Genomic DNA, 23485 nt, shown 5'->3' with positions numbered 1-23485 from the left:
TGTGAGCCAGTTTCTTCCTATCTCCCTCCTAAACTTAAACTTATCCAACTTAAATCCGTTTGTATTACTGCCGCCAGCTGCTGAAAACAGTGAAAGAAACACTTAACCTTAAAATTTAATGAACAAAATCTATCCCCACATTTTCCCCTTTCCTCCTAGGCATGTGTTGTATTTGGCTTGGAACATGTACAGTGAAATATTGTAAGTAATATTCCTTCTTATTCCTGGCACGAAGCATCAAGCTTGACATCCTTCCACGTTCTCTCTATATTTTGTGTATGAACGCACGAGCCTTAAAAATGTCAGTGGCAGCGGCTTCGTTTTCAAATACTGTATACGATTAATGATCTGCCAGGCCAAGAAGAACACCTGTGAAGAGAGAAGCCATTTTGAGATCAGTGGTTCATGTAATACATAGAGATGAGCCTCAATTACCCCCCCCTCCGACCTATATACAGAAATACAAAGTCCCAACTATTCTAAACGGCAATGTATGAGAACACCGCTACCACCAGAACGAGTTGAAAATTTACCACAAACGTTGGCTGAACCAAATATAACCTGGGGAGGGGGAGGAACCTAACCTAACCTATTGCCACATACCTTATAAGATAAAAACGAATATGGTATTAACCCACAACCCAAATTAAAAGCTAATTCAGGAGTATTGAATTAATTTTGATTTAAGAGAAGATAAGTTTGTTTATGTCTTAAGAAGAAAAATAGATGTAGTAATTATGTTCGTACTCGGATTTAACATTGTATGCCTCACTAAGTTCCTCTGTGCTCATCCACTCAAAAAACACCGATTCACCTATAATTCGATACCGTGCCACTGCAAAACCTCAATGAAACGTTAAACCACGATTTTTAGAAATACAGTAACAATGTAATTGGCTGATCAGATCAGATTTGTTTACTAGCAACCCATCCCTTTAAATTTACTGTTATCTTTGGGAGAATTAAAAGATAGACTCACACACTTTGAAATATCTCTAATTAAGTCCCACCCGTCATTGTGTCACCTCTCCAGACTCACAACTTGCTTATTCTTTTATGAAATTGCATGTTTCAGAGTGCTCTCTAATCTACAAGTCTATCTCATTGTTGTACATTACAATGAAAGAGTTTAGAATGACTTGACAACTTAAAAATGAAGGGATCATATGGGATTGTTACGTCCTTAATATATATTCCTTGGAGTATAACGTCTTTATTACATATTTCTTGGAGTATAACGTCTTTATTACATATTCCTTGGAGTATAACGTCTTTATTACATATTCCTTGGAGTATAACGTCTTTATTTAATATTCCTTGGAGTATAACGTCTTTATTACATATTCCTTGGAGTATAACGTCTTTATTTAATATTCCTTGGAGTATAACGTCTTTATTACATATTCCTTGCAATACTGTAAACAAGAGACTGCCATCCACAACATGAGATACGACGAACAGTGAGATTAACTAATTACTGTTCTTGTGTCGATAAAGAAAACAAAATCCAATAATAACCCACAAGTGTTATATTATAATCGGTTTAATTATATTTGGGCCGCACGGTTTAAAAAATAGAACATAACCCATTATCATTTACGCCACCGTGTAATTTGTTAACATTGTGTTGTGTTGTGCACGTGTGAGACTGTCAGCCGAATGTTAACAATGTCTTAGTGATCTGTTGCAATATTGACCTTTATTATAATATTTGTGTAAGTAGCAAGGTTTATAAAAAATGGCAGAATTTGTTGAACAGCGCATCGAAGAGACCATCCCCGAAATAGAAGAGATGGAAAGGATTGGTCTTTTGGGTGCCAAGGAAGTTAAGTAAGTAAATTATGTTTTATGATAATTTTAAGATATGTTTTGAGTTAATTGTTGGTAAATATCCAGCAAGTGTTTACCCTCGTCACAGTGTACCGTGGGCAGAAGTCATAATGTACAATTGTTATATTCTAATCACTCTGTATGCCATCTATACAGTGTACCTCCAACTCGGCCCAAGTAGCTGACTAGAGGTTCAGGAATGAGTTTGAGATAAGTTTTAAGTCTCTTTTGGTTCACTGAAATGCAAAGAGTGTGAATGAGTGAATACTGAGGGTTCAATCTGTATGAAGGACGAATTTTATGAGTTTATATTAGTATAACTTGATCAGTGAACCATGATTAATATTCGTAACTTGTGCTTCTCCAGGTGATTTCAAATAGTTTGAAATTATTGCATCCATCAATTTGCCTACAATTAATGTTAAACTGATTGGACAGTAGTTAGAGGATAGTGATCTATCTCCCTTCTTGAGAATCGGTATCACATTCGCTATCCTCCAGGATTCGGTATTATTGCATTTCCGCACACAACATTTCTACCCCTAATCTATTATCATATTCGAATAAGACGTCTAATTATAAGATAATTGTCTTCTATTACATTACCGTCGCAAATGTATGATAACGGAGATAGCGTTTCCAAAATTTTCTCTATTTTCTTCCATTAATTTTCCGCCATTATCGCCTACCTCACCTCCCACACTGAGTGTCTCCCTCATAAATCGTCACTTGCATGCGTTCCTGTACATGTCACACGGCCAATCAAAAGAGGTTTTTTTTTATCCAATGAAAATGATTTGTGGTTTAATTTTCTCAGTACTTTTGGGCCAATCAAATTAAATTTTTATTTTGGGTCTCATATTTCAAAATTCAAATTCATTTCCTACCATAGAAGTCTGCGATGGGTGTCACTTAAATTATATGGAGCTGATTGCGAGTTTTGGGGGAAAACGAAGAAACTATAGCATTTTTTCGATCTCATGGTGTTCTCCCGATCTCAGTAAAGTGTCCTAAGTGCAAGAACGAATGTAAATATTGTCAAGACCAACATATGTGGCATTGTGGTAACATAAGAAAATGAGGAATCTGCAATAGGCCGGTTGGCCTGTGCACGGCAGCTCCTGTCAAGAGTTACTACCACTCTCTATCGTCCATGAATCTATCTAGCCTCATTTTAAAACTTTCCAGCATTCCAGCACTTACTACAAAGTTGCTAAGCTTGTTCCACTCGTCCACCACCCTATTTGTGAACCAGTTCCTTCCTATCTCCCTCCTAAATCTAAACTTATTCAACTTAAATCCGTTGCTACGAGTCCTATCCTGCTCGGATATTATAAGAACTTTATCTATATCGCCCTTATTGATTCCCTTCACCCACTTAAACACTCCAACGACGAGTGAAAACCTGGCCAGTAAGGTAAGAAATAAGTGATTCCATCCTTTGGTGAGTCAGTTAGGTTAGGTTAGGTCAGGTCAGGTTTATGTTTTCTAGTGTTTTTTTTTTTTCGCTTAGCCATAATTTTTGTTGGAAAACGCTCCCCCCCCCCAAAAAAGGATAAAAAACGGCCAATTTTCTACATATGTACATTAATATATTAATAAGATAGAATGAAAAGTTAAATAATAACAAATCAATTTCCCTCTTTACAATCTGTGTTGCTTTTTATCATTTTACTTTTATCATTCATGCAAAAATGTGTAAAGTTTTACTTTTTAGTCCGAGTTCGTTAACCTAAGTGGTCCAAGTTGGTCATCCGAGATGGTCCGATTTGGTATTTGATGGTCCAAGTTGGATGTGGGCCAAGTTGGCAATGGGCCGAGTTGGACTGTAACCCATCTATACTGTACTAATGATTTAACTACTGAAATGGGTCAAGGTGGAGGAGATCGTTAGCACCAGAGGGTCTTGGGGGGAGGGATTGCATCAAATTTTCCGATGTTTTGATGATACTGAGTAATAAAATCGAGGCAAGAACATTGTAGTATTTTTTCTCTTTTATCCTTTTAGCCTATCCTTCGATCATAAATTGCTTGTTAGTGGACAGGGCATGAAAGAAGAGGGAAATAATGTGGTAAAAACACTGCAAACACTTATCATATGGCAGTAATTTCACATCTCTACGTCCTTTGTAAGTGATGAAATAAAATATTTACTGTAATTATGGGGCCACTAGATTACCCATGGGAAACATGTTTTTGTTGATACCGTCTGCTCTTTGGGAGCATTTGTGGTCTTTGTTTACATGTCAAGAAATGAATGATTATCTTATCGGGCGCATACTACAGTATTTATATTGGATTGAATTCATTCATTTTTTTTTCTGGGGATATTTTTTGTGATAGTAAGAAAATCAGAACAATGAACAGGTTAGGAAGTTAGGTGAGGTTAGGTAAGTTAAGTAAGTTTAGATAGTTTAGGTAAGTTAGGTAAGTTTAGGTAGGTTAGGTAAGTTGGTAATACTGTACAGTAATACCTCGCTTTACGCGGTCAATTGAACCCACTGAGGCCCGCGTAAAGCGGGAAATGCGTAAAGTGAACAACAGAACATATGGGATTAATTGAAATAGAGACTGGGCCAACCCCCAAACTCCACTTTTTCAGACACAATACCTACGTTGTAGTAAAAATAACTTTTTTAACACTTAACATTAGTCGAAAAGATGGCTGGGCACACAGGGATGGGGGGGTTGGTTCTGAGGCAGAGGGCAGATTATTAGCCCTCACCTGTATCACTTGTATCAATTGTATCACTATCCACCACAGAGGCTTGCAGGGCCTCTTTGTCAAACCCCTCAAAGTCCATATAAGTCCATATCCTCACTATCACTGACTTGGGCCGGCTGTGGCGGGCGAAGAACTCGGTTATATTTTTGATGACTGGGCGACCTTGTGCGCACCCTGCCCGCGCCGCTTCCCGCATATGTGAGTAGATGCACCGCGTAAAGTGAACATTCCGGTTCTGGCGGGGTACCGCGTAAATGTAGAAACGCGTAAAAAAAAACCCGCGTAAAGCGGGGTATTACTGTATTTCAGTTTACAGCCACCACAGAATCCTGGAAGTTCACTACACTCAATCGATAGAACTATTTTTTTAAGATCATTTTCTTATACAGGGTATTACATTTCTGTAACAAATTGTTAATGAGGAAGTTATTGAATTTTAAAAAGAAAAAAAATCAGAGCACCTTTTGCCCCTACGCTGTTGCTCAAATTGTGTGTGTTCGTACTTTTGCTTACCTCCCGCGCATGTGCTGGGGGGCTGCCGCCAATCAAATCGGGGAGGGCCGCAGCCAATCAAATCTGGGGGGGGGGGCAACCAATCAAATCCAATAAAAAATCTCAACATTTGATTCAACCAATTAGCATTCAATATTCGGCATGGGTGGTAGGATGCGGGACATTTTTAATCAGTTACAACATGGAGCCATTATGTGCTGGGTGCGATTTTGATTATTGGAAGTTTATTTTATTACAGTATTTCATTTTAAAAATGAGGAAACTTTAGAGAACAGAGGAACCCACGGCGCATTATGGTCCCTAACTTGGAGTAAGGTAAGAAATACTGTAGTGGCTATTTATATTCTCGTGGAGGCTGACCACGTGACTCTTGGGTTATTACATAGCTTTCCGATAAAAACGATAGTCAAATTTGAACCACTCGCATCAAAAACCATCAGAAAAACAAATTTTTTATCAGATTCTTTGGTTACTGTAATCTGCAATTTTACCCATCAAACTGGGTGACTCGGATCCACATCTCACTAGGGATGCTGAGGAGAAGGGATCAGTTGGTCAATTGAGCTTGAAGGTTTTTTTGTAGCCTGCTTCAGTCATGAGGCTCATGTGCAGTGGTGTAGCAGCATAGATTCACAGCTCTTGATCCTGTTCATTACTGCTGCAGTGCCACCTACTTACTGTTTATATATCGGGAATGCGGTTAAACCAGGAGAGATTTCTCTAGTTTTCTAATGGAGGTGCGTGAGAACCCTAGGGTTAAACATGCACTACAGTACTGTATGTCAGTCATCTGATTCACACTTACTACTGTACCTACTACTGTATAAGATTAGATTTAATTTTAACTCCTCCATTTCACTACAGGAAGTTGATACAGAAGAGGAGGGATTTCCATTATCGCCTTGCCCGAAGATCAAAGAATAAAATTGATTTCATGAACTACGTTGATTTTGAACAAAAACTCATTGAATTGATTAGAATCAGAAGAAAGGTAAGTACTGGAAAAGTTATCATTTTATAATACAATACCCTGTACAGTACAGTATTACCGGTATGTTCAGCTAGCTGTATTTCTTGATAAGTGTTCATTTTATTTTATTTGGTCATATTAAATACAAAAGTATCCTGACATAGTACTGTATGTCCTCACTTATTGTCTCCCCATCTATCATTGTTTTGTGATTAAGTTGTCAATGAATTATGGAAGGTATCTTTAATGACTGTTGTCAGCTACTGCAGAACTACAGTACTTTTTGTTGTATGGGTTGTGAAGGACCCAAGAAGTGTTCCTGCCTCGATGAGTATGGTCAATCTACCTCAACATCATGCCTCCAAATATTATCAGCAGTTGGCAGTCTAGTGCCTAGCACAAAAAGCCAAGAAAATACTTACTGTACCTTGGGTACCAAATTAGAGGTTTTAAGATAATTTGTTGCTTGATAGTATTAGGCTTTAGGCTTGCCTCTCACCATGATAAGTATTCAGGGTAGCTATTGCCAAAAAAAAATCGGGCCAGTGCTCAATTTATTACACCCCTTAATACAAGGAATATGAGTAGGTCCCATAGTCAGTTAATAGAGAATATGGAATGTTGTATTTTTGTAATGTTATCAAAAGAAAAAATTTAAACTATATGCAGAGGCAATTCAGTTGGCCATGGCTGTGAGAGGGAGAATGCACATACTGTATATCTCAGTACATTACTGTATATCAGCTATTACCAGAGTTTCTGTAATGCCTTTATGCATTCATACATTTATTACATGCTTATTGTTTTAATGTTAATTGTGATAAAACAAGAGTAGATCAAGATGGTGGTAATTGTTGCCAGGTGGTCATGTTGGTCAGTTCAAACAGCCATGAGGAGGAGGATATGCTTACACCTCTCACTTGTTTTATACTGTATTTTTTATTTCATATACTTTACTGTACAGTGTATATGTATTTATTACTTTTTATTTATTTATTATTAGTTTTTATATGGTCACAATTTTTCCCGGGAATTTAAATTCCCTGATTACATTATTTCTTATGGGAAAATTGATTTCATGAGTATTATTCATTTAAATTTGCACTTTTCAGGAGTGCATAAGTATGATACTGTAATAGCTGGGAACCCCCTCTATATATTTCATTGTATAACTCCTCTGATTACAACTACTTATTGTTACAGCAAATTGGGATACGTGAGAAACGCCAGCAAATTGAAAATGCTATAGGTCTTCGGGTTATGAAACAGCTGCGGTACATGTCACGTATTTGGCCTTCACACCTCGATACTTGGCGACTTAGAATTAGTTTTGCTCAGTTTATTGGCTGGAAACATGAGGTAGGTGAAACATTACTTTTATTGGTTAGTATTGATGACTAGATTTTGAAGTCTTATTTTAAGCTGAACACTATGGTTTAATGATAGGCATTACAGGTTTACGACATGTAATAATGGTTTTGTACATTTATATTGTACTGTGATTTGTTTACAAATTTGGCTGATATAAGTTTTGATGCCAGTTTAATCAATATGAATAAGCTGACAGGTCCTGCATGATAAAAATAGTTGTATTTGATTAACAGTAGACTTTATTGTTACTACATAAAGTAGCACATCTCCAGCTCAGTCTTCCTACTCCTTGGAACTGACCTTGGACAGAGTAATATGATGAAGAAAAAAATATAGAAATATAATTAACTCTGCAAAATACAGGTATAAGGATTTTCAGTTTGGAGAGGATAGGGTGTTGCCCCTCTGTTCCTAGGTTATAGTGTGTGTTCTTTTGTGATGTTTGTGTATGTTTCTTGGTGAGTTACCTCAGTACAGTATGCATGAATGACTTCTTCATTTATTGGGATATATACAGTACTGTATACAGGTTATGTGCATCTCTAGTTTAATTTGGTTTTAAAGTTGGAGTGGAAAACATCAATTATTAAATGATATTTCAGATTGGTGTTGCCTTCACAGAGCAAATTAATTATCATGGTAATCAGGAAAGTGTCTGGGTTGCTTGGACCAAGTGGGAAGTAGAAGAAAGACACAATTTTGATAAAGCAAGGACGATCCTTCTTTCTAAAGCTACTCTCTATCACCCAAACTCAGTCCTGATTAAAAGAGAGGTAAGAAAAATCACTCTAATGCTCTCTTGAGCATATCTGTTTTTATGACAAAGTTATTTTGTTGACAATCATGTGCAATTTATTTTATGATGTACAATGAAAGCCAAAAGTCGTGTCGTGAAATTTGGTGAAAACATATGCCGAAGGGCTAAACTTTTGGTGCGCTCTGCCTTGTGGTAGGGCTCTCATAATGTTTCACGAGTTATATTTAATCTTCGGACACAACTTTGATTGTACATGTAACTTATTTAAGATATGGGATTTACTGTAGCTTTATCTGAATTCCCCTAGACACTGAAGATTATGAAGGTCATATCATTGTTATTCTTTTGTAAGTCTAGAACCAGGATGGAGGGTAGTTTATTCAGGCTGTATATACTGTTATGCCATAACTTAGTAACTTCATTTATGTTAAAGATCAGTATAATAATGAGGGCACATATGGCACAACAAAAAACAAATTGGCAACTCAGCATAACTTAGTCCTTAATATTTATCTCTTAAAATTAATGTTACTTCAATACACGACAAACAATGTTAAATGCAAAAGTTACAAACACAATTGAGGACAAAATTGTGCCTCATGGGTTCAATAAACATAATCCTTAATGTACAACTAATATGTGCACAGTAAATAAACCATAAACTGCTTTACAACACCACAATAAGTAATAATAGAGCAGCACTGAATATATAGTATTGAACTAAACCCTATTTGAGAAGGTATCCACCACTGACAAACTCGCACATCCTCCCACTTCCAAGGCCAGCCAGTGACTGACAAAGCCCAGTAGCCCTGGGGACTACAAGCCTAACAGCACTAATATAAAACAACTCCCACATTCAGCTGCAAAAATAGTTAAACATACATACATACCCTGTACATACATACATAGGTATCAAGTGCCAGCCCTGCTCACACATAACTATTCAAAATATTTTCCATACATAAGTAATGAGCATAAAAAAATTTCTCTATGCACAAGCAACGCACCACTGTACATTACGCCATGCACAACAATAATGTACTGTACACTGCTATTGCCAGAGCATCACAAAGTTTCTTATAACTTGATTCTTAGGTAGCTGTTGTTATCACAAGCTAATGGTTCACCTCTTGGTTATAAAATGGAATTTCAGAATCATTCTCACATTTCACTTTATGTAAACTTTTGACTATTGGAAATGTTGTTGTATAAATTGAAGTAAGATTTTTTGTTTCAGTCGTTTTTTCTTAAAGCTAATTTATTTTTATTTCAGTTATTTCGACTAGAGCTGTTGTATGTTGAATCACTGAAGAATAAGATGAAGAATGACAACATTGCTGGCTTGGAGGAAATTGTGGCAGAGAACCGTGAAAAGGTTAGGCAGTACACATGAGAATCTGTTTTGAATTTTTTCCTTAAGGCTTAGAGAACAAATTTTGACTATAAAATCAGACAGCTTGTGAAGAACATATTGAATGCCTTGTATCTGGGTGACAAGGCAAATTGCTTCTTTAAAAGTCCATAATTAAACCTTTGGATAATGTATTGAACCCAATGTTACTTAGTTACCTTCATAGGAACTTGAGTTTGCAGTGACAGAGTAACTTGGGACAAAAAACATACAGTAGGTGTATTACTCTTTTTTCTTTTTCCCACATGGCTATCCCAGTAATTCACAGGTTGCTAGCTAACAGGAATTGGCCTTAAAGAAATTCAGTATTTGGTGTTGAAGTTAATTAATTTCCTTTTCCACTGATTCTGTAAATAGGTATTGAATTGTGCAGTTGCCAGGGCAGTATACCAAGATGCTGTCAGCAAACTCCCAAATCCAGAACTGTATGTGCAACTCTACCAAGTAGCAGATAAGTTTGACTTTGCACACCCACTGCGGGATGAAATATACAGGTAAGCTCGATTTTATTTCAAAACCTTAGAATATAGTGTATTTATCTTTCATAAATATCTGTTATTTATAATAATATCTTTTTAGGAACCATGTGCCCACACAAACCATTAAGGTTCGGCTGTAGTCCTGGTCTAGGCTTGGTTGATGAGGGGATTATTAGCTATGCTATAGAGGGCAAATCACTCATGGGTTGTCTGCTACAAGAGCTGTGCCAATTAGTCTTCTCTTTGGGGAGTTTTACATCACATATGTAGACAACAAATTTCAATACATATTAAGTGTATTCATGTATCCTGTGATCCTATTTTGACAATGTTTGGCAGTGGCTTTTTAGCCTAGTTGGTAGATCATATTCATTGCAGGTGAATAGTCATGGGTTCTATTTCCAGGCAGGGTGGAAAATTTGGTTCCTTACTTCTGCATTTATGCATTTAATTGTGAATGTAAACACAATCGGTTGTTTTAATGATAATGGATTTACTTTTCAATGGACTGGCAGCATAAAGGGAGTGGCATAACCCATTAGCTGCTGAATGCTAAGAATCAGAAGAGTTGTCTGAGCTGTAAATGGTTCACCCGTCACCGAGGAAACTAAACTTAAGATGGCACCTCTGTTTAATTACCTAAAATGCTCCAGTATATCCAAACACATAGGACTTACAAATAATGCATTTGATAACATAAATATTTTGTAATATTTAACTTAACTGAGGCAGAGCACCTGTGATTTTACATAGGTTTTGTTTTTATATACTTCATATCATACAGCTTTTGCCTTTTCAGAGATAAAATAAGCTTCAAATATAACAGTTGTTTGAACTTTAAGAATAGTTGTTACAAATTCCTCATCCATTGAATAATTGATAATACCGTAGTTGGCTCAGAATCTGTTATATATTCTTTCAGAGATCTTTCTATTAAGTTCCCTGATGCTGCTTGTGTTTGGAAACTGAAGGCACAGAGGCTGACACTGGGTTTGATAGTAGTGAAACATGAAGAAAATATTAATTCACTAAAAGAAGGAGTTGGTGAAGACAGTGATGGCAAAGAAGGTGTGGACGTGAAAGAAGAAGAGACAGATAGTGGCCAAGAAAGTGATTCTGAAAATGAGAATGAGGAAATAGAAGGTGAAGAAAACAATGAAGCCAGTTTAGAAAGTGGGGATAATGAGAAAGATAATAAAAATAGTGAAGAAGCAGAAGGTGAAGATATTAAAGTGAAAGTTTTACTAGAAGAACAGGTTATCAAGAAAGAGGAAGATATAGTAGAAAGTAAAGCTACAGATGTTGTCTCTAACCCACCAACAGAGATGGGGTCAATGAAAAAGGTTAGTGTATTTCTCAAATTTTTTCATGAAATAGAAATCAGTGGTTTGGATTAAAGGATGGAGGCCGACTTGGGTGTAGATTTTTTATATAGGCCTAAATAAATTTTGTAAAACAGTCTAAGAATTAGAATCAATTTGAGGTTATAATTGAGGACCATTTCTGTATATAATAAGATAAGACAAAAATTGATAGACCAGTGATGTTACCTTAGATAATGAATGGTTGTGGATTGTCAAGTAATGTTGCTTTATCCATAATACAGGGGGCCCCCAAATTTGCGGGGATTAGGTTCTCAAAATGGTCTCAAATAACATTTGCGGATCAGGGGTTACATTTTTACTTATGTACAAAGAAATGTAAACTCCCTTTAGTATGTGATTGCCCTTAGGACAATTATTTATATTACCTATATTGTATATTTGTGTGTGTGTGTGTGTGTGTGTGTGTAGACACACACACACACACAAAACACATATAAATGAATAATAATGGGAAAATATTTCACAAATAATCAGAAACCAAATTTACTAAAAATATGAGTCTACTCTCAAGTCCGTACTTTATTAATAAAGTACTAGTAAAGCACGGACTTTAGGGTAGACTGTCACATTTTTAATAAATTTGTTTCTGATTATTTGTGAGAGAATCTTCCAATTAATATTTATTTGTGTGTTTTGTGTGTGTGTGTGTGTGTGTCTACACACATATATTTACAAGACAGGTCAAGGAAATTACTGTCTCTAGAACAAATGGCTCCCTGTCCCAGCCGCAAAAATGCCGGCAACTTTAAAACTACCCACAGACATTCATGGGTACATCCAGGGTGTTATCCGTGAATGATAGAGGACCGCGAAATAAAAATCCGTGAACTAGGGTGGGGGAGCCCTGTAGTTGTAAGCTGAATAAACCTGGTTCACGGTAACTTGGTATGCACAGAATGTTAAAATTCACTTGTGTTTTATGCATATGAGCAGCAGCGGTGTTTGGGTATTTGTACTTAGTGTCTTAGCCATTTTAGGTCATCTGTGGAAGTTTCATTTTCTTTGTGTTCCAGTTGTTTTGCATATTTGGCGATCCTTGGCCGGGGATTAAGGATCAACTCCTTACCCCATTAGTATTCTTTGAGTTATATTCTTTATAATTCAAGTGGAAGGAAAAGTCACCGAAAAAGAAAACCTCTCAGTAGTAATGGTTGGGTAGATAGATAAATGGATAGGATAATTATCACTTTCTGGAATGATTGATTCTATGAATTTAACAGTTTAGGTGAGACAGCCGTATGATATGTTGATACAGGTTGACAACCCTTTATCCGAAATTCCGAAAACCGAAAAGCTCTGAAAACCGAAAGTTTTTTGTGGAGAAATTTTTTTCTCCACCGAAATCCGAAATGTCTCTGGCCCCAAGGGTTTCGGGTAAGGGATTGTCAACCTGTATAATAATTTACTGAAGGAAGCTTAATAAAAAATTTTCCTCACTAGTTGGAGTGCGTCATCTCTACCTTTGATGAAGCTGCAAGAGTAATTGGGAAAAGCTTTGTGAAGACCTACATTAGTGAGTTACTGCCTCTACTGTACCAGTGTTGGGGTTTGGAAGCCATGACTGACCTGATTTTCAAGAAGCTGTTGATGTTGATGGAGGCACACACAGCTTCATTATCTCCACTGTGTTTTTTTGTTTGGGTAAGAAATAACTTACTACAGTACAGTATAAGGAATAATATGGGGGATTTCATATACGTACTACAAGTCCTTCAATGGTGTTATTAGGCTATAACCATAGATTTAAAGAATAAGAGTCACTGAAACTATGAAAGATAATGGTAGAGTGTGCTTATTTTTTCTTGAGCATTTAAATAATATGAGAGAATACCGGAAATGAATTTTGATGCCGTGTGAATGAGAATAATGCATTGTGACATTGTTAGAAAACAGTTCTGTGAAAGAAAAATATATGCTAAAGATTTTGCTTTCAATTTAATACAGTACAAAGACAAACTTCTAGAAGGAAAATAGGATCATAATAACGTATGAGATTAATGGAACAGGATGGAAGGAATTTGTTTTTATACACATTGTGTAAGGACAAAATTAATGCCCAATGGAAGCTTTCATCTACCCTTAAATTTGTTTTATTCCTCAGTATAAGGTGTTGTGTGAGCAGTCATGGCCCACCAGTGAGATGCAGACTGTTCTGGAGGAGGCTGTAACATGTCACCCAGAGGCAGCATATTTGCAGTTGGAACTTGTGCGGCTTATTATGAGAGAGGAAACTGATGAAGCACGACTTTTGAAAGGTAATTAAAAACATTCAACATATTTTGCTGCCTAATATTCCAATACCATGTCCTTATGCAGTACAGCGGAATCTAGACGATTTGTGAAATACAAATTCGCCAGTACCTCGATCTTTGTTTGAGACAAACTTTCCTTGCATTATTGTTTACTGTACAATATTCTTATCTTTCTGTTCAAGAGTTTTAACTGGAAGTAAAAATATTTTTTTTTAGAAAATAGAGATCATATTCCAGTGGTTTTTGTCTATTTGCAAATACCCAGCACTGAATATAGATCATTTTTCTTGTATATGTGAAATTTCATCAGTATCAAGGCATTGTTGTACAGAGTATTTCCAAAAATGAAAAAAAATCCTTGCATACTTGTGAGGTTTCTTTGTGCTGAAAATTAGGTTACACCAGATATGAATAACATGGACCAAAATTGTAGCCTATCTGGTTGATGTTTAAATTTTTATTGACAGAATTTGGCAAAGTGCTTACTTCCATGAAGGGAGACTGTGGTCTCCAGGCATTGTTGGAAATAACCATCCATGTGACAAATGACACCCTGAGGACCAAGATGTTTATCCAGGCAGCTGATCATGAAGATGCTACAATGGCACGAGGAATGAGGATCCAGCATCTGAAACAGACTGGCCTCCAGAAAGGTGGGTACATGTATGTGTAGTATAGTTGTTTTAAGATGCATTAAAAGTAGGAGTTGTGATTCAGGTTTGTTGCTTGACTTTTGGGTTCCCTTGAAGGAAATGTATTTTACGTTATGAATTATTTGAATTCTAGGTATTAAGGGAACTCGCAAGTTGTACAACAAGTTAAGTTGGAAACCACCATTTGCTGCCAAACTACATGCCCAGATGGTGGAGCTGGAGTTGTCACAAGTTGAAGTTGATGCTGAAAAAGTCAGGCTGGTCTTCAACAATGCAATTCAGCAACATGGAACTATCCACCCAGGTGAGTCAATGCTACTAAATTTCACCTGTAATTTCAGTTAAAAGCTATCACTTGAAATAGGAGGGAAATTTTAGTGGCAGTACTGTAGTGTTATTTTGAGATTACATTTATTTTCCGTATTTGGTTGACTCACTTCATGAAATTATATGAAAAACTTCTCGGAGACAAATGTCTTCTAATGTCATGGGGGTGAAGAGGAGGGGTTAAAGGAGAATGGGAATGGTTGAAGGATGCAGCCTTAAAAGGTAAAGCTAATGTGTGTGGGTACAAGAGCATAGGAATGGAAAGCAAAGAGAAAGATGTTAATTGCTGATTAAGGAGAAGAGCATACTAGTGCCATTTACAAGCTTTCATTGATATAAGAAGGATGGGGTACAGAGATGTTAGAAAGAAAATAAAGAGCAGATGAAAGATGGGGAGAAAAGTTGTCTTTAGGTTTTACAGAGAACTCCAAGCTGTTGTGGAGGGAACTGAGAATTGTCTCCCCTTGATATTATTACTTAGAATTTGTAAGAAAATCATTAATTACATTATAAGATAAATACTCAAATATGCTCTTACAATATACAGGTTTGTGGTTGGCTTATATCCAGTTTGAAAAGTACCAGGGTGATCCTTTGAAGACAGGAGGACTCTTCACTAGAGCTGAGAGAGAACTAGAACCCAAACATGCTCAAATATTTAGGGAACTCAATATGACTATAAGAGACCTACTTGAAAAGGTAAAGATTTTTACTTTTGTATGTGTGTGTGTACAAGGAGTGCAGCAGTGGAGTGGATACAGCACTTGCCTCCTGCTCCAGGGGGTGGTGGTTCAATTACACTGGGCACTCCCGTGAAGTGGATGCGGTCGAGTGCAGTACCAGACATGCTGCTTCTTTGCGTACCAAAGGCTTAGTATACAGTGTGCTATAGCCACACTGTCCATAACGGGCAGTCATGCCTATGAGATCTACTTTCACTTTTGTGTGTACAATTTCTTATCATTTAGAGCAATAAATTTTGTAGCAATTATTCATTTATCTAATTGTTTCATTCTTAAGTAAATAGGCAGGAACAAGTGCACCAAAGTTGATTCAAACTTTCTTGTTACCAGTACAGTACTGTACAGTACTTTATAACAATTTACTACGTATAATTAGAGAATTCACACTTCCACTTACATGTACACGTCTGTGTTACTATTGTCATCCACTTCTGGTTTAACACACTAACAATCTCTTCTACCCAGTTCTCAAAATACATCTTATTTCTGCATCTTTTTTTCACACCATCTGTCACCTCCCTTACTCACAGTGTTTGGTGTAAGTGTTTAAACCTGCTAGCCAGTCATTTTTAGGGAAAGATAGATGTTTGGGTCACTGTTGTGAATGGAGAATGCCTTCCCTAATATTTGTTACACTGTATTAGTAAACCTAAACAAATGGCAGTACTGCAAATAAGAAAAATTTGTATTTTCTCTGTTTCTTGCCACCTTACATGATAGCGGGGAAAAGGCATGAAAAAGAGTCATAACTTCAACATGCATAAATGATATATAATGACTGTAGGATACCACATTGATTTACAGTGCTGTATAAAAGATCATAGTGCACACTAAATTGATTCTTAATAGTTCATATTAAGCAACAACAGCTATTCATTAATATTAAAAGAATCGTGAAATCTCAGTCTTATGCATTATGGCAAGAATTTTGCAGAAGATTAACTTCTTGTTTTGAATCATCAACTCGGCCATTATCCCCAGAATGAACCATCCTCTCCTGATCATCAGAGCAAAACTGTTCTGGTCGAGAACGTAGAACAAAATTTGGAAGAAGATGATGATGCAGCTGTCTGTAAGCCTGCCCTTGTGTCTCTGTTTAAAGAAGAACTGATGCTCTCACACACTGCCAATAAAGAGCGCAGGCAGTTTTTCTTAAATATTAACACCATGGAGAAGCAACTGGATAAAGGTATTAAATGCATATTTCAATTTGATTAGTGGTGGATGCTAAGTGAACATTTAATTTGGGAGTTTTTAGACAACTCTTAAGAAATTTTTTACAGGGTTATTCATATAATTGTTACCAGAATGCATATTCTCTGAGGAAAATGGAAGGTGTTTAAGAACTATGGGAGAGAATAAAAAAAATACAGGTATATATATATTCATACCTCTAGACTAGGGTGATATGGTAAGATGCAGTGACTCCTGCTAGAAGTATTTTGAAGTCTGTTGCTTATATTTGTGAGCAAGTTTAACATCTGGGTTAGATTTAATAACTTTAGAAATTTTTTTGTGAATAATTCTGTATTACAAGAGGGATGTACAGTACTGTATAATGCTTTGTATGTATACATATGTTTGAGCATCAATTAAATGTAATAATTAAGCATATGGTTTTACCAGTCTTTTATAAGTACAGAAGTGATAATTAGTAGAAATTCCGAACTAAGAAAATTTAATTTCCAAAAGTTTGTTAAAAATGGATAAACACCTTTTTTATGTTTAACCCCTTGTATACTGTACAGGGTCACCTCTGAGCTGAATAAAATCATCTGGCATTGGCCAAATGAAATAGTAAAAGTGGCATCCCTCTCGTGAAGGGGTTCAGTACTTACTATTATTCTATCCCAGGTAAGGGTGATGCTCCAAAGGAAGATGGAAGTGACTGGGAGCCTGTATTACAAGCTTTAATTGGTCATAAAATAATACTATCTGTCCAACAAGTAAAAGTCAAAGAGGCACCTCCAAAGAAGAATAAAGGTTCTACAGATAAGATGATTGCCCCGAGGTTTAAGAAACAGTAAGTAATATTTGGTAGTGTGTTGTAAGAGGAAGGAGGAGCTCATCAGTAAAGGAGATTGTGTTTGTACACAGAGTTTTGGTTGAGATTTATGTCTCTAGTTTTGGAAGCTTTTTTTTTTTTTTTACTATGTTGCTGGAATCAAGAGCAAAAACATTATCTTCATTTGCTGTCATTTAGTATCTGACTGTTGTAACATTGACTTATCCTCCCTGTTCTGCCACAAAGGGACAGTTGAATAATGTAAGACACTATTAGGTCAGTACTGGCAACCAGATACTCAGTAACCTCTTGTATTGGCGAGATGGTATATTCACACATTTTATGAAACAGTACAGTAGTTTACTTAACATCTCTTAGTAGTATAAATTGAAGTATCAAGTAAATGCTTAGTGCTGCAGTGACCTCCATAATAATCAAATAATTAGAGTTAATCTTGTTTATGTCCTGAGTATTTAAGATGTTGTGAAGTTGGCAAGTCTATCATCTGGAGACCTGTCACCATTTCTGGTCATTGTTTATGTTTGGTGACAAAGTTTCCAAGTACTGTACATAGTAGAGTAAGGGAATGATTGAACAGGAGGTGATATGCCAGCATTCACCAGTAACATTGAGGTCATTATAAACAGCCAGATTTCATTATTGTGGTTAACTTTATGACTCATTTCCTGTGTTTTACGTCGCTCCTTCCACAATTATAAACCCTGATGATATATATGATGAGTACAACACCCCATAATTCCATAACATTCTAAATCGGTGCTTCATCATTTTCATTAACTTGTAGTACCCCGTGCCTTTACTTTCCCTAATGTAAGCTGAGCAATATCCTTCACAAGAACTACACAAGGAAACATACAGTATTGCATCATCTTACTATGCACAGTTGACCAATTAAAGAAAATGTGTAACTATCATTTTATTGTCTGGGTACAGTATCAAGTAAATTATCATCTCTTTCAGGTACCAGCCAACTGATCAGTTAAGAACAGAAGAGGATAAAAATGTGAAGATAGAAAGTGAGGATGGTATACAGAAGATCCTCAAGACGTCTACAGTGTTGAAGCCGGAGTTCATGCAACAGACCCACCTGACTCCATATATTATTGGCAAGAAAAAAGCCAAGAACCTACGCAGGGTCAGTTTAAGCGTGTGTTGGTTTAGTTTCAGACATTTTCAGAATATCTTCGGTGTCTTATCCAAAAATGAGAAGAAAGATAAAGATATGAGAGTGGTATCACTACTCCAGACTTTTGGTTGTCCTCTAGATACAAGCATCATAGAAGAAATGGGTTTGTATTCATGGAAGAAACACCCCTTGCCAGGTTTGCATGTTTTTCATTCTCTTTCATACATTTCTTTGCTCTTCGGGCCATGGGTTCAACTGATTATCAAAGCATCAGTTTGTCTCCACTGTCATATTTACATAATGTATTTTAAATAATTAAATAATACACATACAGTACTGGTACCTTTTTTCTTTTCTCATTTATTATCATTGTGGGGATTTTATAGAGCAGAGCCACATGCTTTCACCTTCTTTAATTTAGTTTTACTTTCTCACATTTGTCTTATTGAAAAATCTCTTGCTTGTTGGTGAGGTTTCTTATCCAGGCTTACATTCTACTTGTACACATTAGAGGAGGATGCATCCACTTCAGCAGGGAAACTTTCTGTCCTCTTTTGCCTGTGTCATATCACAGTATCCATCCTTTGTTCAATGAATTTTTTTTTTTGGCACTTAGAAAAATATTCAAATTTACTTTAAAACTGAGATGTTGTTTACTGTTAGTTGATAAGAAAATTTGGTGTTTTTATCCTAATCACTGCAGAAGTTAAAGACAGGAATTAAAATGTTTATATATTTATTTTATTACTACCTGTATTATTTAGTGGGTAAGTGAAATAATCTTTAACTTCCAGAAAGAGCTTGAGAAGACAAAGGGTCCTGGCTGGTATGACATGAAGGCTCCGGAGTTGACAGAGGAAGTCAAACGGGACCTGGAAGTGCTACAGATGCGCTCGGTTCTTGATCCTAAAAAACATTACAAAAACAGAGATATGAAGGTAAGCTTGGTTGAACCTTCTTTAGTAACAAAGTTCAAAATGAAGTTGGAGGGAAAATGGTAAAGCAGGTGGGAATGGTTAGACCTTTTGGTATAGTGGAACTGAACTTACAAAATTTTACGACATTGCTGCCATTTTAATTATTTAGTTTTAATAATATACAGTGGTGACTGGCTTGTTCACTATGTTAGTTTCCTGCACCCCTTCAGTCATCCTCAAAATTCTTAATAGCTAAATAGGGAAATAAAGTTGGTTTCAGAGCAATCCATTTCCCCAACTCTTAGTCTCTGATAAATTGAGTTTAAAGAATGTATTTTTTTCTCTCCCATATCTTTACATACTATGTGTTGTCTTATTCAATGGAACACCTGGAAGACATGATGAAAAGCCTGTGATATGGTACAGGATAGTAGGGAATCAGGGGTGTAGGTGGTCCTGGGGAGGGACCTGTTTACTCGGTGTGGTCTGGTGCTCGGTGATCCCTCCCTCCCTACTGCTGTATAGGGTCTTGTAACAACCCTTTTTATTACCCAAGTATTAATTTTGTACCTTTCACAATTTTTGGTTGTGGAGGGTATGGGAAGTACAATTAATGTGGGTTTTTTTATACCAACAATAGACAATTTTATGTAGTATATTAATAATTTTTATTTTATTTCTTTTTTATTCAAATCAAAATTTAATACAACACCTCTCCATAGGTGCTGCCTAAGTATTTCCAGCTTGGACGTGTGTTGGATAATCCAGTTGAGTTCTACTCTTCCCGTGTTCCAAAGAAGGATAGGAAACGATCCCTAGCTGAAGAAATTATTCACGACGAAGAAGCTCTGCGGTAAGTGAAAAAAGAAAGCAAGTATTACTGTATCTCTTTGTGAGTAAGAATGGGAATGGTAAGATATGGTGTATTTGTGAAGAGACAAAGAAGATGGTTGGCTACAGGGAGATGATAGGTGTAGGGGATGCAAAGAGAGAAATGGTTTGGAAGGTAGAGGGAGGAGGTGGGAAAAAAAGAGGAAACACTCCACAATTTAAGTCTCAGAGTGAAAGCTAAATTTCCCTATTCCCCTTCCATTTTCTCCTTCATCCTTTTCATTTCTCACCATTTCCATTTCTTCTCATATCTTTCCTTTCCCTATTTTTTCACCCTACCCCTTTCCTTTGTTCCCATTTTTTGCTCTCTTTTCTACTCTTACAGTCTTTTTCCTATTCTCCATTTCCTTTTTCTCTCTCCCCATTTCATTCCCCTCCTCCTCTTTCTTGCTAATACAAAATTACCTTTATCATAAATTTTAAAAATTCACATAAATGATTTATGTACTTTAATAATTTTCAGGTACCAAAAGCGTAAATACAACGAAATAATAGCGTCTAAACAGAAGACCGTGTTCAGGCATCACTCACGCAAGAAGAAGAACAGCAGCAAAAAGGGGGAGAGAAAGAGCTAAGTCTGTTCCATACTTTAGCTTAAAAGAGTTTTTATGTGTTTGTATTGTATTTTAAGATTTAAAGTTATATGAAAAACTGATGACTATGATTATCCTTCTCCTCAACCACATTCAAGTTTGGTTGCACCCTGATTGACAAGTACCAAAACTCGCTTATACGATTTTCCCAAATCGACACCGCTGTTTCGTGTTACGAAAGCTCTTCCCATTTATATGAATTTGGGTCCCGGCAAATATTCAAATCGTGCGCCATCGGGAGTCAGCTGGGGCATCCACATCCCCCTAGTGCTCTCCCTCCCAGGAAGAGGGTGCACTGTACAATATCTCAGCCTCCACCCATGCTGTGACCTGCGTTATTGTTATTTATGAACTTGTATTTTCGGGAAGATATATGAAATTAAATTTTTTTTGTTACTTGTACACAATCATTCATATACAATGTGCAAAAAATAATAATAATAATACTGTGTAATTATCATAAGGTCAAAACACATAAAGTTATTAACACTCTTGGGGTTTTTATATACAAAATTGTGTATGATCGAAATTATCGCTTTAGGGTTTACATACACAAATTTACAGGCTGTATGAAGTAAAAAATTAAAATAATTTTTTTTTTTTTACATATGAATGCTAGACACACAAGACGCACATTTGGCAACGTCAGCACGATCTGGCAACTATGTAGACTGCATTCCTAGGATGCCACACCAATCTCCCTTTTGTGTTTAAAGGACCCAGGATATAACCTTGCCCCGCATTTTCTTGCGGCTTGTGCCAATTTCTCGTGCAACACAGTGATTCATTTATTGATAACAGTGTTGCGAGAGTTTTGGACCATTCCTCGTGTTGCTGGCGAGGGTGGAGGGGTGGGAAAATGTAAAAAGTGCAAGGAGATTGTACCACCTGGTTATAGTGTGGTGCCTCCTGATGTCTCTCCCCAGCTAAATATTAATTTTTTCATAACTTCTTCTATAACTATTTTTTTCCTAAATATGTACGCTTTATAACAGAATAAGGTTCATATTGCAATCACATGAAATAATGAAGCTCTAAACATTTTCCTTACGCGTAAACAAAAATTTTGCTCTAGCGCTTACGTATAGAAATAATTATTTTATCGTGACTAATAAAACTGTATGTAGATAATATATTTACAATGATAATGCAACAAATCCCACCTCTTTATCTGAAGTAGTAAGTTTGTTATGACTCATTACATACAGTAATCTCTCGTGTGGTGTGTTGAGGTGAGTAACGGGCCAGACCCCGAGCGTCTCGCAAGAGAGTGCCTACCCAAACTCAAAAGTGTTAAATATTTATTATGTGTGGTAGCAAGCACAAAATTGCAACAAGTAGCTTTTAGGAAGGTAAAATTTAAATGACATCGGGTACAGGGTATCCCAAAGGGGTCAGTTTTAGAACCCCTTCATTTTGTAATACATATAAATGATCTCCCCAAAACAATAAAGCAGCCAAGACTAAGATATAGTACAAGCGGACCTTAACAGACAGAAGAATGGAGTAAGAAGTGGCTTAAATTCCACCCAGAGAGATGTAAATACAGTACAGTAATGTATATGCAGAGGACCTATGAAAGATCTCAGACACAGCTGCAACAAGTATCATCAGAGAAAGATATTGGGTTAATGGTAATATTGCAGTTAACAGCCACTACAGAATTCTGGAAATTCACTACACTCAATCGATAGAACTATTTTTTTAAGATCATTTTCTTATACAGGGTATTACACTTCCGTCACAAATTGTTAATGAGGAAGTTATTGAATTTAAAAAAAAGAATAAAATCAGAGCACCTTTTGCCCCTACGCTGTTGCTCAAATTGTGTGTATTCACACGACTGGATTATTACAAAGCGTCTGGGTGTCCAGGGGCAAAGCCCCCGGCTAGGCGGTTAGGTAAGGTTAAGTTTGGTTATATTGTATAAGTAAGCAAGCAAGCACAGAGTACCGGGAATTCAGAACACGCAATCGATAGAACTATTATTTCTACTATGTTTTGGTAAGTAACAATTTCTGTTGCTTAATGTGTTCTGATGTTTTTTGCTGCGATTCGGACAATTTTGGAATTCGCTCAGCAACTTATACAACTGTAGAGTGATTCTGTGACTTACTGAGGACCTAGAGGACACAGTCATAAATTATACCCAAAGTTGACCAACACCAAGAGGAAGGAACCGTTCATTGAGGACAGTGAGTGAAACAGACTAAGGAAATCGTTTCATCGGAGACAGATTAGATAATTTATTGGCAGCATTAGACACATTGAGGGTTCAAGATTCAAGTATGGAAGAACAGTAGCAGCCTGCACTATAAAACACCTGTAGGTAAGGTATAATGTCTCACTCTGGTCCTTGTGTTATGGTCTGGGGTGTTGGAGAACCTGTTTATCACTACCGGGTTATGTAACAGCGACTATAATTGTTCCTTAATATATATAAGAATAATATTATAGATGGTATATGATAGTTTATATAAAATGATTTAATTTTTTATATTTGTTGTGTAAGA

The 23485-nt window shown here is 36.5% G+C and overlaps 1 protein-coding gene and 1 long non-coding RNA gene across 2 annotated transcripts; one reads left to right on the top strand and one right to left on the bottom strand.

The window, feature by feature from the left end:
* The first annotated feature begins 1440 nt into the window (after window positions 1–1440).
* Window positions 1441–21031, top strand: LOC121860610. Its single transcript, XM_042357816.1, has 18 exons — window positions 1441–1830; window positions 5933–6059; window positions 7242–7397; window positions 8012–8182; window positions 9443–9544; window positions 9938–10074; window positions 10982–11402; window positions 12885–13085; window positions 13546–13699; window positions 14164–14349; window positions 14483–14653; window positions 15224–15375; window positions 16401–16608; window positions 17274–17442; window positions 18406–18580; window positions 19366–19509; window positions 20211–20341; window positions 20843–21031. Exons 1-18 carry the CDS (start codon window positions 1739–1741, stop codon window positions 20952–20954), a joined length of 3009 nt encoding a protein of 1002 aa, XP_042213750.1. The 5' UTR covers window positions 1441–1738; the 3' UTR covers window positions 20955–21031.
* Window positions 19295–23363, bottom strand: LOC121860611. Its single transcript, XR_006087897.1, has 2 exons — window positions 23321–23363; window positions 19295–19477 (listed from the first exon to the last, which is right to left on the bottom strand). It is a non-coding gene; the product is annotated as an uncharacterized LOC121860611 (long non-coding RNA).
* Window positions 23364–23485: the final 122 nt, after the last annotated feature.

Source organism: Homarus americanus, unplaced genomic scaffold, assembly GCF_018991925.1.
Source record: "Homarus americanus isolate GMGI-L3 unplaced genomic scaffold, GMGI_Hamer_2.0 scaffold11150, whole genome shotgun sequence".
In the NCBI taxonomy this organism is placed as follows: Eukaryota; Metazoa; Arthropoda; class Malacostraca; order Decapoda; family Nephropidae; genus Homarus; species Homarus americanus.
The sequence above is the reverse complement of the archived record's forward strand: the minus strand, read 5'-3'. Positions and strand labels throughout refer to the sequence as shown.

Bases quoted from the DNA above. Each gene is read 5' to 3' on its own strand.
- LOC121860610 (XM_042357816.1), top strand. From the start codon at position 1,739: ATGGCAGAATTTGTTGAACAGCGCATCGAAGAGACCATCCCCGAAATA. The intron at 10,075-10,981 runs GTAAGCTCGATT...ATATTCTTTCAG, and splicing joins CTGCGGGATGAAATATACAG to AGATCTTTCTATTAAGTTCC. The intron at 14,350-14,482 runs GTGGGTACATGT...TTTGAATTCTAG, and splicing joins ACAGACTGGCCTCCAGAAAG to GTATTAAGGGAACTCGCAAG.